Source organism: Sinocyclocheilus grahami, unplaced genomic scaffold (assembly GCF_001515645.1).
Source record: "Sinocyclocheilus grahami isolate Dianchi unplaced genomic scaffold, SAMN03320097.WGS_v1.1 scaffold25.1, whole genome shotgun sequence".
Classification (NCBI taxonomy): Eukaryota; Metazoa; Chordata; class Actinopteri; order Cypriniformes; family Cyprinidae; genus Sinocyclocheilus; species Sinocyclocheilus grahami.
This window is the reverse complement of record NW_015505204.1, coordinates 81,674-96,145: the sequence shown is the minus strand read 5'-3', so window position 1 is coordinate 96,145 and position 14,472 is coordinate 81,674. Positions and strand designations below refer to the sequence as shown.

General features: G+C 38.0%; 1 protein-coding gene across 1 annotated transcript in view; it reads right to left on the bottom strand.

The window, feature by feature from the left end:
• socs7 (suppressor of cytokine signaling 7) overlaps positions 1-13,939 on the bottom strand; it is a 17,024-nt gene extending 3,085 nt beyond the window's left edge. Inside the window, exons 1-6 of the mRNA XM_016249955.1 lie at positions 12,135-13,939; positions 11,221-11,285; positions 10,865-10,969; positions 7,477-7,608; positions 1,342-1,487; positions 984-1,152 (exon numbers count right to left, since the gene is read on the bottom strand). Of these exons, the coding sequence (XP_016105441.1) occupies positions 984-1,152; positions 1,342-1,487; positions 7,477-7,608; positions 10,865-10,969; positions 11,221-11,285; positions 12,135-13,498 (1,981 nt within the window). The 5' untranslated portion in view covers positions 13,499-13,939. The remainder of the gene's footprint in view (positions 1-983; positions 1,153-1,341; positions 1,488-7,476; positions 7,609-10,864; positions 10,970-11,220; positions 11,286-12,134) is intronic.
• Positions 13,940-14,472: the final 533 nt, after the last annotated feature.

Here is a 14,472-nt window from a genome sequence, read left to right as displayed (position 1 = left end):
TTTTAAACCATATGAGTTTAAACTTCAGATATAAGTTTTTCTGAGAGCACACATCTGAAGCACACGGACAGAAAGCGGCTGTCACAGCATGTGAGTACTAAACGAAGTTCTCATTCACACAAAAGTTTACATTAAAAACACACGAGTTACAAAAACAGTTGGTTATGTCTATGAAGGTAAACAGCTGGGAAATAAATCGCATGTTTATTTTAGATCTGTGTAGCAGGCAGCAGCAATATACAGTAGCCTAAATAAATCAATAAATCCACTGCTCTCTTGTCTCCTCTGAGGCTGGGACTGTAAATAGTGTTCTGTGCTCACCTGTGCAGCCAAAGACAGAACAGTTAGCATGCTTTGCTCAAACTTTCACCATGGCATTAAAGCTGGTACACCGTTGTTGCTTGCGAAATCAAAATGACGGTGCCTTGAGTGGAAGTTTACAGATTAAGGGGCGGTAATATTATAATGAGATCCCTTTGCCACGTCACCAAGTGAGCAAAATCAGACGTGCTCGTTTTCTCAGACACTTGCAGAAAAAGGCTTCCCAAAACAAAGTGATTGGGTTCATCTTTTTCACGTTTTCTTGGTTGGTAGATGCACCAGGGACCTGATTATAGCACTTAAAACCTGGAAAAGTCAGATTTTCATGATATGTCACCTTTAATGTTTATTGTGATATTGTGATCACAGTTTCTGTTATGTATTTGATTAAAAAAAAACACCCTGGTGGTGCGAAAACATTTATTGACTACCGATTTGACTTTTCAAATCTAAATTTAGGACTAACTGTCATTCTGCAAGTGATGAAATCTAATATGTTTGTTCAGGCAGTGCAATCAACACTGACTTTTTAATCAGACTTCAAACCACTAGAGGATGTGGTTTAGATCAGGTTTTCAGAAGTTTTTTGGCTACACTTTTGAGTCTGATATGTCCAAAAAGAGTTTGAGCGTGTTTACAGATATGTATGTACGTGTGTTTACCTCTGTAGTGCTCCATACGTGTGTGGTGTGTGACTCCCTGTGAGCGAAAGCTGAGGCTGAGGATGTATCGTGGGTCTGAGCTGTCCCGCACCAAAAACGAGCCGTCTGGCTTTCCTCTCAGCTTCATTTCAGCATCCTCCCAGTTCATCGGCCCCCAATACCAGCCACACTGCAGACACAAACACACAACGACCATACAACAGTGCTGAAAAGAATAAACACGCAAAACCCAGGAAACCACAGTCATATTTCATAGTTAGAAAGGTCTATAAATGAACATGCCGAATTATATTTCAATCATATGAGTGGAAATTTCCTCTTGTTTCTTGACTTCACATTAACTGGTTTTGTCTCTCACCCGCTCCAGCTCTCTCAAGCTGGCAGTGAAGCTGCTGGAATCGGCTCCTCTCAGTGGACACATGATTGAGGGCGGGGCCACTCTAGCAGGGGCCGGAGTCTCCATTGGTGATGGAGCCGAATGTGGAAGTGCCCGGAAGAAAGCATCTGAGACACAAATGGACCATTTTTTAAATACAACAGCAAATATTGAGTTGCAATCAGCTAAGACTAATATTCCATCTAAAAGTAGCTAAATGGCCATTCAAAAGTTTGATTAAAAAATACAGTAAAAACAGTAATATTGTGAAATTGTATTACAATTTAAAATAACTATAAAAAAATATTTTTTATTTATTTTACAATAGAAATGTAATTTATTCCTGTGATGCCAATATGCTGATTTGCCCCTCAAGAAACATTTATTTTTATTATTATCATTTATTTTTATTAAACAGTTGTGCTCCTTAATATTGTTCTGGAAACCACAATACTTTTTGTCCAGATTCTTTGATACATAGAAGGTTTAAAAGAACAGCATTTATTTGAAACATAAATCTTTTGTAACATCATGAATGTTACAAAACAAATAACAGTTTACAAAAGTTTAGATTAAAATGTATTTATTTAAGTTTTTCATTATAGTGTGACAGGACTATAAGTGTTATAATTGTGAACTGTTAAATATACAGATATCCCAAGTGAATAATATGAGGTTATTAAAAGCTTCATATACAACTGTGTATAGCAATTATACAGGAATATAAAATATATATTTAAATTCTTTACTAATTTACCAAACACACATTGTCCTTTTGTGACAACATGCCCCAGTTGTGTTGTATATTGTGTTCACTTGTTTGCCCAAAAGCTAGAGCACAACAAAGTTCTGTTTGGAAACAGAATTTACAAAAATGATTCTAATTTACTAGGATTATATAGTATAAACCCATAACACAGATCCATTGCTAATTTACTGAAACAACTCTCCTTATGCCAACTTCCCTCTGTGACAACTTGCCCCAGGCTCCCCTATAGCATATCACACTTGAAATGTCATATCAGCTACCAATAAACATGCATACATGCTATGTTGTAGTTGCCATATCTTTAGTCCCCTTCATATTTCATACATAAGCTATATTTCTATATGAGACATTGAGCAAAAGATGCTACAACACACAGCTTAAGTTTGAACTCTACAGTATGGCACCATCGCTCACACTTCCTCTCTGCACTTTAGTCACACCGCCTTTTTCCTCTGAGCTGCAAAAGGAACTGAAAAACGAAACCACACGGTCAACCAAAGCCTTTGTTAAGCAAAACAATACATGCGGCGGGTGACATGGATTGTCTTTGCCTTTGCCTTTCACAAGAATACCACAGTTACATTCGCACTATATTCCATTTCTCTTTACATTTCAAGGAATAAAGGTGCTTCTGAGGGCAGAGAAGGAGCAGGTCTGCTGAAAGGGGAAGGGGAGGTTAGGATCTGCTCTCAGAACCAGAAAGATGCCCTGAAACACCCTGTAACCAGTGTTGGGCAGTAACGCATTACTTAGTAACACATTACTATAATTTGATTACTTTTTTAGTAATGGAGTAATTTAACGTGTTATAATTTTCAAAATAGTAATTAAAGTATAGTTACAAGCTGAGGTCTCTATGCGTTACTGCCGCGTTACATTGCTGAAAGAATGCAGTGTTTTATAATCTAGAGATTGTAAAAAGGATGTAGTACACCACACGCACTGTCGAGTCAAGTGCCAGTGGATTAGAGACCTGCTCTCCCGCGAGACCCGACGCAACAGAGTGCAGCACGGGACAAGATGGGCGAGTGCTGGTGCGGGCGGGTAGACACTCGTGTGTGTGCGGGATGCGGGAGAATAAAATGATTCACGGGACTCCCGCAAAATAGAAATATCTAAACATAAAATATCTAAAACAAATAAATTGTTATTCATCTATTGCACAAAAGCAACATGAACTAATATAAAATATAAACGATTAACAGGTGCGAGCGTATGCAGAGTTTCTATTTAGGCTATAACACGTGTTTGCAGCGTTGAGCAATGCAGTGCTGAAATTTGCGTGCTCACGAATCCTCTCATTATAGCACACGAATTGTAGACATTATGAAAGATTCATTATGCATATATTTATTGTGTTATAACAGAGATTTGTGAGATTGCGATGAACTGAGATGTCTTTTAGAGATTATAAATGCAGCGCTCTTTGCTGGCATTCTGCCACGCCAAAACATGCACGCAGCAGCCGCTCGCTTTAGTTAAAAAGAACAGTGTTCTGTGAATGTTGATGCTTTAATAACAAATACTTATCGGGAGCATGTATGCTGGGATTTCATAAATTTCATGGAGAAAAAAGTAACGTAACTAGTAATGTAACTAATGACTAATTCCTTTTGAAATAAAGTAATCAGAACAGTAACATGATTACTTTTAAAAGGAGTAATCAGTAATTTGATTACATTTTCAGAGTAACTTGCCCAACACTGGTTGTAACACACACACCGCCCCCTCCACTGCACCCAAGTCTTACCATTGAGGCTGAGACTATGCTGGATGGTAGCGTGGAGAGGGGGAGGAGGAGGAAGAGGCAGAGGGAGAGACTGCAGGGAGGCCCCCATTACACTCACTAGGAAAGGCCCAGGCTGCGGCCCACCTATATCGTCTGGAAGAGAGCAGGAGGGAGGGTTCAGAGCCAGGACAATAAGGAGATGTCATAGAAAAAGCAATGGAAGGCTAGACAGAAGGTTAAAGTCTATTAGAATGAGACAGGTGCCACGGACGATGAAGAGGAATCAGAACATGACTGAATTCAACCATAACACCATTCAGCTTCAGAGCAAAGGGACGACAACATCATTCATTCTTGCATTTATTACCAAACATAGATCAAAATGCAGTCATATTATACTGTGCAAACTGCAGTATTGGAATTAACATGAATATTACATTCAATGACTTGTGCTTTTTGTATGAATAACATGTGGGTTTTGCCTGTCTGAAGCATAAAGGAGCAGGACAAATCCTCCAATTATGTGACAATATCTGATCCTCTTATAGTACTTGAAGACTAAAACACCGTGACAGGAAGCATATGACATGGGGAAACAACAAGGGCATCTGTAAAAATAAATCCACACGCTGGTATGTGCATTCAATCATACACTCATGACACTGGAAAATGAATTTCTTCCTAGCTGGGAAGAAATTATGTTGATTATTTTTTTAAAGAATATTCTGGGTTCAATACAGTGTTATTAAGGTATCAATGAGATACTATTGTAGTTTGTATTAATACTTAGGTTTTTATTATTATATATTGTTAGTTTTCTAAAATTTTAGTAACTTTGTTCTATGTTTTTGTCTTTTTTTTAAATATATATATAACATCAAATTTATATATAATATAAAATATAAACGTTTTTATAAATTTTATTTCAGTTTTAGTTATTTTAGTACATCAAGTTAAGTTAAATGAAAATGGGAAATGTTGCCTTGGCAGCTAGCTTTTTTTTTTGGCAGCTAACACAATTTTTTCATGGTTTTAGGTTTAGTTAACTATAATAACCCTGGTTCAATGCAAGATCTTTTAACAACATTTGTGACACAATGTTGATTACCATAAAAAATTTTTTTTTTAATTATTTCTTTTAAAAAACAAATCTGGGTAAAATCTCTTACAATGGAAGTTAAAATACATACTGTTTCAATAGTCCAGCAACATGATGTGAACAATATGAGTGTTAACATGATTGTAGTGTGGAAAAATCACTTAGTAACCTCTTCAGTGTTAAGTTATATCCAATTTTGCAACTTTCTTGCCATTACAACACAATGCTGTAAACTTTAAAACATCTGTAACAATTACTTTAAAAGTTTAACAGCTCAATAATACACACATTTTAGCAAAATAAATCATTTAAGTGATTTTTATAAAATTAGAATTCTAAGGTTAGAATTTCTGCTTTTAAATTCTCCAGAAAGTGGCCGCTTTTTTCAAGTACCATTTTTCTTTTTCTTTTCTGTTTTTAATAAAACGAGCCAAAGTTATTTTTATGCTATCAACATTATGCCACAAATGCTGTCAGTTGAGCCTAACTTGAATTGAAACCCAGAATATTCCTTAAAATCTCTACCCTAAACGTGATAAGCAATCAACTTCAAACACACAATGACTGAATAATCCACATACCAAATCATCTTCGTTCACTCATGACAAAGACTGCTTCTTCCTTTACAAATACTCAGATCTAATACCTATATCTCCAGTACAGAGATCATTTCAATCTTCACTACCAGACCACACAACCACACTGAGCTGATGTACCGGAAGAGCGTATGCGGAGGCCTCACTTTATTAGAAACGGAACTGCTGGCCTGGATGCCAAATACTGTTGAAGTCAAACCACACCTAGACTTACACAATAACTCACTTTAAGTGGCGCTTCTGTGAATTTTATAGTTGCAAAATGCAATCAGAGACTCTGGTAACCATGAAATGAAAAGAATGAAGTCAAAAATAAAACAGGGAAATGAAAGGACAAAGTGAAAGAATAAGCAAGTACACTCTTAAAAATAAAGGGGCTTCAAAAGGTTCTTCAAGCGATGCCATAGAAGAACCATTTTTGGTTCCACAAAGAACCATTCAGTCAAAGGTTCTTTAAAGAACAATCTCTTTCTTACCTTTTTATAATCTGAAGAACCTTCTTTCGCCAAAAAGAACCTTTTGTGAAACAGAAAGGTTCTTCAGATGTTAAAGGTTCTTTATGGAACCATTTAGACAAAAAGGTTCTTCTATGGCATCGTGAAGCACCTTTATTTTTAAGAGTGTAGGCTGACACGGCATCTTTAACATCCGCCTAAGGTTCGATCACAAAGGTGCAGTGAAAAAGATCACTGTTTAGAACTGATAACACGCCGTAATATGCATCTCAACAGTGTCTCTTTTTTTTTTTTGAACACTTGTGATGGGATTTTGAGGAGAGGGACTCTGTTTTCAAGACTACATACATTACTTACTCTTCCAGCATCAATGCATTTTGATACAGCACAAAAAAATAATTGATTGACAGGTGAGCAGGCAATCCTTTGACGTTGTCTGAGACAGATTCGCATTTACACTACAAATGTGATCTGGTTAAATGCGTTTGGTCTGAATGATCACAAAATATTTTGACCATATTTATGTATTTATGTCTATATTTAGTGCCCACCACTTGTGAGTGAATCACCCAAAATGGACGTAAATTCCAAATTCCAAAGTTTGGAGTCAGTAATTTTTTTTTAAAGAAATTTATATTTTTATTCAGCAAGGATGAAAAGGGCCAATAAAGACATTGATAATGTTACAAAATCTTTCTATTTCAAGTAAATGCGATTCTTCTGAACTTTCTATTAAAAAAAGGTTCATTCATTATGGTTTCCACAAAAATATGAAGCAGCATTGTTTTAATATTGATAATAATAAAGTTTCTTGAGCAGCAAATTAGAATAATTTCTGAAGGGTCATGTGACACTGAAAACTGTAATGGCTGCTGAAAAATCAGCTTTGCATTGCAGGAATAAATTAAATTTGAAAATATATTCAAATGGAAAACAGCAGAGTTTCTATTTAGGCTATAACACGTGTTTGCAGCGTTGAGCAATGCAGTGCTGAAATTTGCGTGCTCACGAATCCTCTCATTATAGCACACGAATTGTAGACATTATGAAAGATTCATTATGCATATATTTATTGTGTTATAACAGAGATTTGTGAGATTGCGATGAACTGAGATGTCTTTTAGAGATTATAAATGCAGCGCTCTTTGCTGGCATTCTGCCACGCCAAAACATGCACGCAGCAGCCGCTCGCTTTAGTTAAAAAGAACAGTGTTCTGTGAATGTTGATGCTTTAATAACAAATACTTATCGGGAGCATGTATGCTGGGATTTCATAAATTTCATGGAGAAAAAAGTAACGTAACTAGTAATGTAACTAATGACTAATTCCTTTTGAAATAAAGTAATCAGAACAGTAACATGATTACTTTTAAAAGGAGTAATCAGTAATTTGATTACATTTTCAGAGTAACTTGCCCAACACTGGTTGTAACACACACACCGCCCCCTCCACTGCACCCAAGTCTTACCATTGAGGCTGAGACTATGCTGGATGGTAGCGTGGAGAGGGGGAGGAGGAGGAAGAGGCAGAGGGAGAGACTGCAGGGAGGCCCCCATTACACTCACTAGGAAAGGCCCAGGCTGCGGCCCACCTATATCGTCTGGAAGAGAGCAGGAGGGAGGGTTCAGAGCCAGGACAATAAGGAGATGTCATAGAAAAAGCAATGGAAGGCTAGACAGAAGGTTAAAGTCTATTAGAATGAGACAGGTGCCACGGACGATGAAGAGGAATCAGAACATGACTGAATTCAACCATAACACCATTCAGCTTCAGAGCAAAGGGACGACAACATCATTCATTCTTGCATTTATTACCAAACATAGATCAAAATGCAGTCATATTATACTGTGCAAACTGCAGTATTGGAATTAACATGAATATTACATTCAATGACTTGTGCTTTTTGTATGAATAACATGTGGGTTTTGCCTGTCTGAAGCATAAAGGAGCAGGACAAATCCTCCAATTATGTGACAATATCTGATCCTCTTATAGTACTTGAAGACTAAAACACCGTGACAGGAAGCATATGACATGGGGAAACAACAAGGGCATCTGTAAAAATAAATCCACACGCTGGTATGTGCATTCAATCATACACTCATGACACTGGAAAATGAATTTCTTCCTAGCTGGGAAGAAATTATGTTGATTATTTTTTTAAAGAATATTCTGGGTTCAATACAGTGTTATTAAGGTATCAATGAGATACTATTGTAGTTTGTATTAATACTTAGGTTTTTATTATTATATATTGTTAGTTTTCTAAAATTTTAGTAACTTTGTTCTATGTTTTTGTCTTTTTTTTAAATATATATATAACATCAAATTTATATATAATATAAAATATAAACGTTTTTATAAATTTTATTTCAGTTTTAGTTATTTTAGTACATCAAGTTAAGTTAAATGAAAATGGGAAATGTTGCCTTGGCAGCTAGCTTTTTTTTTTGGCAGCTAACACAATTTTTTCATGGTTTTAGGTTTAGTTAACTATAATAACCCTGGTTCAATGCAAGATCTTTTAACAACATTTGTGACACAATGTTGATTACCATAAACATTTTTTTTTTTTTTATTATTTCTTTTAAAAAACAAATCTGGGTAAAATCTCTTACAATGGAAGTTAAAATACATACTGTTTCAATAGTCCAGCAACATGATGTGAACAATATGAGTGTTAACATGATTGTAGTGTGGAAAAATCACTTAGTAACCTCTTCAGTGTTAAGTTATATCCAATTTTGCAACTTTCTTGCCATTACAACACAATGCTGTAAACTTTAAAACATCTGTAACAATTACTTTAAAAGTTTAACAGCTCAATAATACACACATTTTAGCAAAATAAATCATTTAAGTGATTTTTATAAAATTAGAATTCTAAGGTTAGAATTTCTGCTTTTAAATTCTCCAGAAAGTGGCCGCTTTTTTCAAGTACCATTTTTCTTTTTCTTTTCTGTTTTTAATAAAACGAGCCAAAGTTATTTTTATGCTATCAACATTATGCCACAAATGCTGTCAGTTGAGCCTAACTTGAATTGAAACCCAGAATATTCCTTAAAATCTCTACCCTAAACGTGATAAGCAATCAACTTCAAACACACAATGACTGAATAATCCACATACCAAATCATCTTCGTTCACTCATGACAAAGACTGCTTCTTCCTTTACAAATACTCAGATCTAATACCTATATCTCCAGTACAGAGATCATTTCAATCTTCACTACCAGACCACACAACCACACTGAGCTGATGTACCGGAAGAGCGTATGCGGAGGCCTCACTTTATTAGAAACGGAACTGCTGGCCTGGATGCCAAATACTGTTGAAGTCAAACCACACCTAGACTTACACAATAACTCACTTTAAGTGGCGCTTCTGTGAATTTTATAGTTGCAAAATGCAATCAGAGACTCCGGTAACCATGAAATGAAAAGAATGAAGTCAAAAATAAAACAGGGAAATGAAAGGACAAAGTGAAAGAATAAGCAAGTACACTCTTAAAAATAAAGGTGCTTCAAAAGGTTCTTCAAGCGATGCCATAGAAGAACCATTTTTGGTTCCACAAAGAACCATTCAGTCAAAGGTTCTTTAAAGAACAATCTCTTTCTTACCTTTTTATAATCTGAAGAACCTTCTTTCGCCAAAAAGAACCTTTTGTGAAACAGAAAGGTTCTTCAGATGTTAAAGGTTCTTTATGGAACCATTTAGACAAAAAGGTTCTTCTATGGCATCGTGAAGCACCTTTATTTTTAAGAGTGTAGGCTGACACGGCATCTTTAACATCCGCCTAAGGTTCGATCACAAAGGTGCAGTGAAAAAGATCACTGTTTAGAACTGATAACACGCCGTAATATGCATCTCAACAGTGTCTCTTTTTTTTTTTTGAACACTTGTGATGGGATTTTGAGGGGAGGGCCTCTGTTTTCAAGACTACATACATTACTTACTCTTCCAGCATCAATGCATTTTGATACAGCACAAAAAAATAATTGATTGACAGGTGAGCAGGCAATCCTTTGACGTTGTCTGAGACAGATTCGCATTTACACTACAAATGTGATCTGGTTAAATGCGTTTGGTCTGAATGATCACAAAATATTTTGACCATATTTATGTATTTATGTCTATATTTAGTGCCCACCACTTGTGAGTGAATCACCCAAAATGGACGTAAATTCCAAATTCCAAAGTTTGGAGTCAGTAATTTTTTTTTAAAGAAATTTATATTTTTATTCAGCAAGGATGAAAAGGGCCAATAAAGACATTGATAATGTTACAAAATCTTTCTATTTCAAGTAAATGCGATTCTTCTGAACTTTCTATAAAAAAAAGGTTCATTCATTATGGTTTCCACAAAAATATGAAGCAGCATTGTTTTAATATTGATAATAATAAAGTTTCTTGAGCAGCAAATTAGAATAATTTCTGAAGGGTCATGCGACACTGAAAACTGTAATGGCTGCTGAAAAATCAGCTTTGCATTGCAGGAATAAATTAAATTTGAAAATATATTCAAATGGAAAACAGTTATTTAAAATTGTAATAATATTTCACAGTATTTCTTATTTTAATATTTATGGTATTTTTAATTAAATAAATGCTGCCTTTGTGAACATAAACTGTTTAAAAAACATTAAACGGTAGTGTATAAAACTATGCGCATAGACAGATACAGAAGATAGAGGTGTCAGTATAAAGGATAAAGGGAATGTACTGGGAGGCTGGGGGAGGTTACTGTAGACGTATTTAAAAAGTGTGAAACAGATGGAGATGTGAAAGGTATGAATGAAGGAGTGCAGAAACAATGGAGATCAAGGAGGTGTGTGAACATCTGTAGTGGGGCTCACCTAGCAGACTGAGGCTCCGCCGAGGGGGAGGTGGAGGAGTGGGAGGGTGAGGGGAGTTCCTGCCTCTCTGAGAGATGTCCACATCAACCAAGGACACAGTCTCTCCTGTGACAGAGCCACAAAACAGAACTTAATGACAAGAGCCATAAGAACAACATTCATTACAATAATGTAGAATAATTCCAAAGATTGGCCTAAAATGAGACAAATCTCATCCAAATCATTTGTCTGTGTCATTATATTTCCCATGCACTGTGTAAGCTATAATTAGTGGTTTGCAAATGTGCCTTCATTTCATGTATTCCAAGGATTCCTTTAGCTTCCACCCCATTATGTTCCCTTAAATCTTTGTTTACCTGTAAAAACGGGAGTAAAAGAGGCTGCAGAAAAGGCACTCTGTGCCCTTGTTAGTCCAGGTTGGCTGCAGAAAGAAAATCGTCAGATTTTAAGAAAGACAACTAATTAATTTACATCCATTCTGTTCTGTATTTTAAGTTCATTGCATCATTTTAGTCTAAAATATATAGTACACACATAATCACATTATGAATATCTTATCCCTCATACAGAAACTGCACTCACCTGTGATCCTTGGTCCAAATATGACATTGAGAAACATTGAAAACTATTCAAAATCGTTTACAGCAAGTTTAGGACACCTCTTTATAAAATGTGTTTTATGATAGAAAGTTTATGACAGAAAATATAAACTTTCTTATTGAATATTTATGGAGTAACAATTTATGTTAAAAAGAAACATGCAAAAAAAAAGTGTCCCATTTCCTGGTTAATTTTAATCACCAGAATGTGTGAGAGGCTAAATCTTTGATTGAAATGTTAAATATTTGGGGGTCCAATTTAAAGCTGGACAACATGCTGAAAAGCCATAGGTTGAAGGCTATAGTTTGTAGGTAAGTAAACAATGAATGCTATGCGCCATGTGTTCCCTATGCAATTTCCAATGTGTTTTTAGAAAAAGGTTTATGATTTATTAGTAAATTAAGGTCTGTGTTGTTCTACAACATAAAGGTTACTAACTGTATTAGGACTACAGTGGTTGTCCTGTTCATCAAGCACAAAAACTCAAATCCTTGTGAAAGTTGTAGTCATTACCGTAGTCATTTAGGTTTGAGGTATGTCTGTGTAGTTTATGTTGCATGAAAAAAACATGATTATATATATAGGCCTATATATGGGAAATAAAAATTCAGCGTATAAAAAAAGGTTAAAGCATATATTTCATTAAGGTTGTTTGGGCAGAAGAACTCGCCTGGCCGTGTCTTGTTCCCCACCGCTCGCTCCAGACATGTCAACTAAACTGCCCGCTGAGGATATGGAGAATGTTACTGAAGGTCTCTTGTCCAAAATGTTGTTTGAGCCACTACAGCTTTTAGTTCTGAAAAGTTTACTCAGGCGGATTTTAAGCGAGCCCTTCCTGGATTTCCCTGGTACTTTCAGAGTCTTCTCTCCTCCGCTCGCAGCGGAAAGATGCGCCCGGGTCGTGCTCCTGTCCGGCTGGGCCTTCGGTGTGGACGCCTGGCTAGAGCACGGGGTGTTCTGGCTGGGTTCGGCTTGGGACAGGACCTCGGGAGTTAGTTTGTCGCTGGTAGGAGCCTGAGGCCTGATGTTTACCGAGTCTCGTAACAAACAACACGCCGGCGAGCAAAGTCTCCCGGACACCCCCATAGCTTGTCCGGACAGCACCGACGGGAAACACTTGAGAGCAAACGCACCCGGCTCAGCGTTCTGAGACTCGGCCTTCTGACAGGCATTGATGCCCAGGCCGTTCACCTCTTCTGACCCGAGGCCCTCCAGCACCAGCAGCGCATCACTGGTCTCGGTCGGGTCCTCTCCCTGTCTGATTCCAGCCGAGCCGAGCACGCTTTGACACGAGCAATGCTGCAGCTCGCCATCCTTGAGCAGAAACTCGGGTACCGGAGCGACTCCCAGCTCGCCGAATTTCCTCGCCAGCTCCAGCACTGGACCGTCGGGCAGCTGGAGCTGCCGCTGCGCCGTCGTGCAGCTCCAGCCCGGCTCTGTCATCGAGCTCGTTTTGTGATCCACCACCGAAGGCCAGTCTTGTTTGTCTGTGATCAAGCGATGCCGGTGGCACAACTCGGCTCCATCCGTATCCGTAGCAACCGCAGGCAGCTTGAGCTGTGGATGCAGCGTCCATGTAGGCGGATGTTGAGCGTCCACAGCGCCAGGCTCGGAAGCGAGTACCGCTTGGTCCTCAAAAGCTCTGCGATGATCCTCCGAGTTGTTCTCGGCAAACCCTTCAGAGTCTCTCGATATGTTTCTGAATACCAACAGCTGAGGCCCCATTCCACCTCGGTGGGTGAGATCGTACCCGTGGGCCTCGGCTGAATGAAGAGGAGGAGGCGGCACAGACAGCGCAGGTCTAGTCGCCATCACTCCCGCGTCAGGTGCCTCCGTTCCGCTGGCCAGCGGAGCTTTGTTCACCGCCGAGATGTGGCCGTGATTCTGCGTGCATTCAAAGTTCCCCTTGATAGCCACCGTCAGTCCAGTGCCCGACGACAGATTCCCATTCTCCTCGTCCAAGCGGTCATCCTCGGCCGCGGAGACCAGGCGCATCAAGACAAAATCGGGAGACATATCTTGCGCGTTGTTCATTATTATTCCTCAATATACTGAAGGAATGAGCGATATCAGCGTTTCACATTGCTCCAGTCATGAGATCTCGCTTGTGTGATGATGATGGTAAATCCTCCTGGTGTTTCTTAGCCCCCTCACTCAGCGCCAGACATTTAGTGCATATAAACTCTATTTCAGTCGCTCCTTCAACATTGCGCACGTCCTCGTCTCATTTCGCGTCCGGCCTTAAAAATCTCCACGGGTCTTTGTAGGGTCATACATAACGCTTCGTTTCACGCAATCCTAAAGGCGACTGTGGTCACATTACTGTCGAGGCCCCACCCGCCCGCTCACTTCCGCAAATTCGATGCGTTTCGTGTTTGGTCTTATCGGTGCCATTGCTGTCCACTTGGCTGCAGGCTATGTGCTGCCCCCCTTAGTGACGTGCACCGTGCTGTAATGTTGCTTTCATGTCATTTACCGTGCTGTTGTCTGGAAGATGCCCTTACCAACTGATGTTTGTGATGCATCAATTGTTGTGGCATCGCCGTTCCGCACGATCGAAACTCTCCCTGCAAATCAGTTGCGTTATGAGTCAAATACAAATGACTTGCATGATATCATTATTTGAATAATGACTCTCATCCTCATATACTAAAAATGTAAAGCATTATGTCAAACACAAGGCCTATAATAGAACCAAGAGAGATAATTCCATAATGATGGACATCACTATACATTATATTATGTAGCATGTATAAAATATAACTTATTTAAACAAACAAAAAAAAATCATTATTTTTATATTATTATTTTTCCCCCTATTACTGACCAACAAGGTTTATAGGGATGTAAATGGTAGCCTTTTTATTTAATGCATTTAAATTAATGTTATAATAATTTGGAAAGAATCAGCAAAATTATGTTTAGTTTTATATATAACATAGCATGACAAACTGCAGGACACAACAACTTTCCAAAAGTATTTCATGTCATCTGCGCCTATAGATATT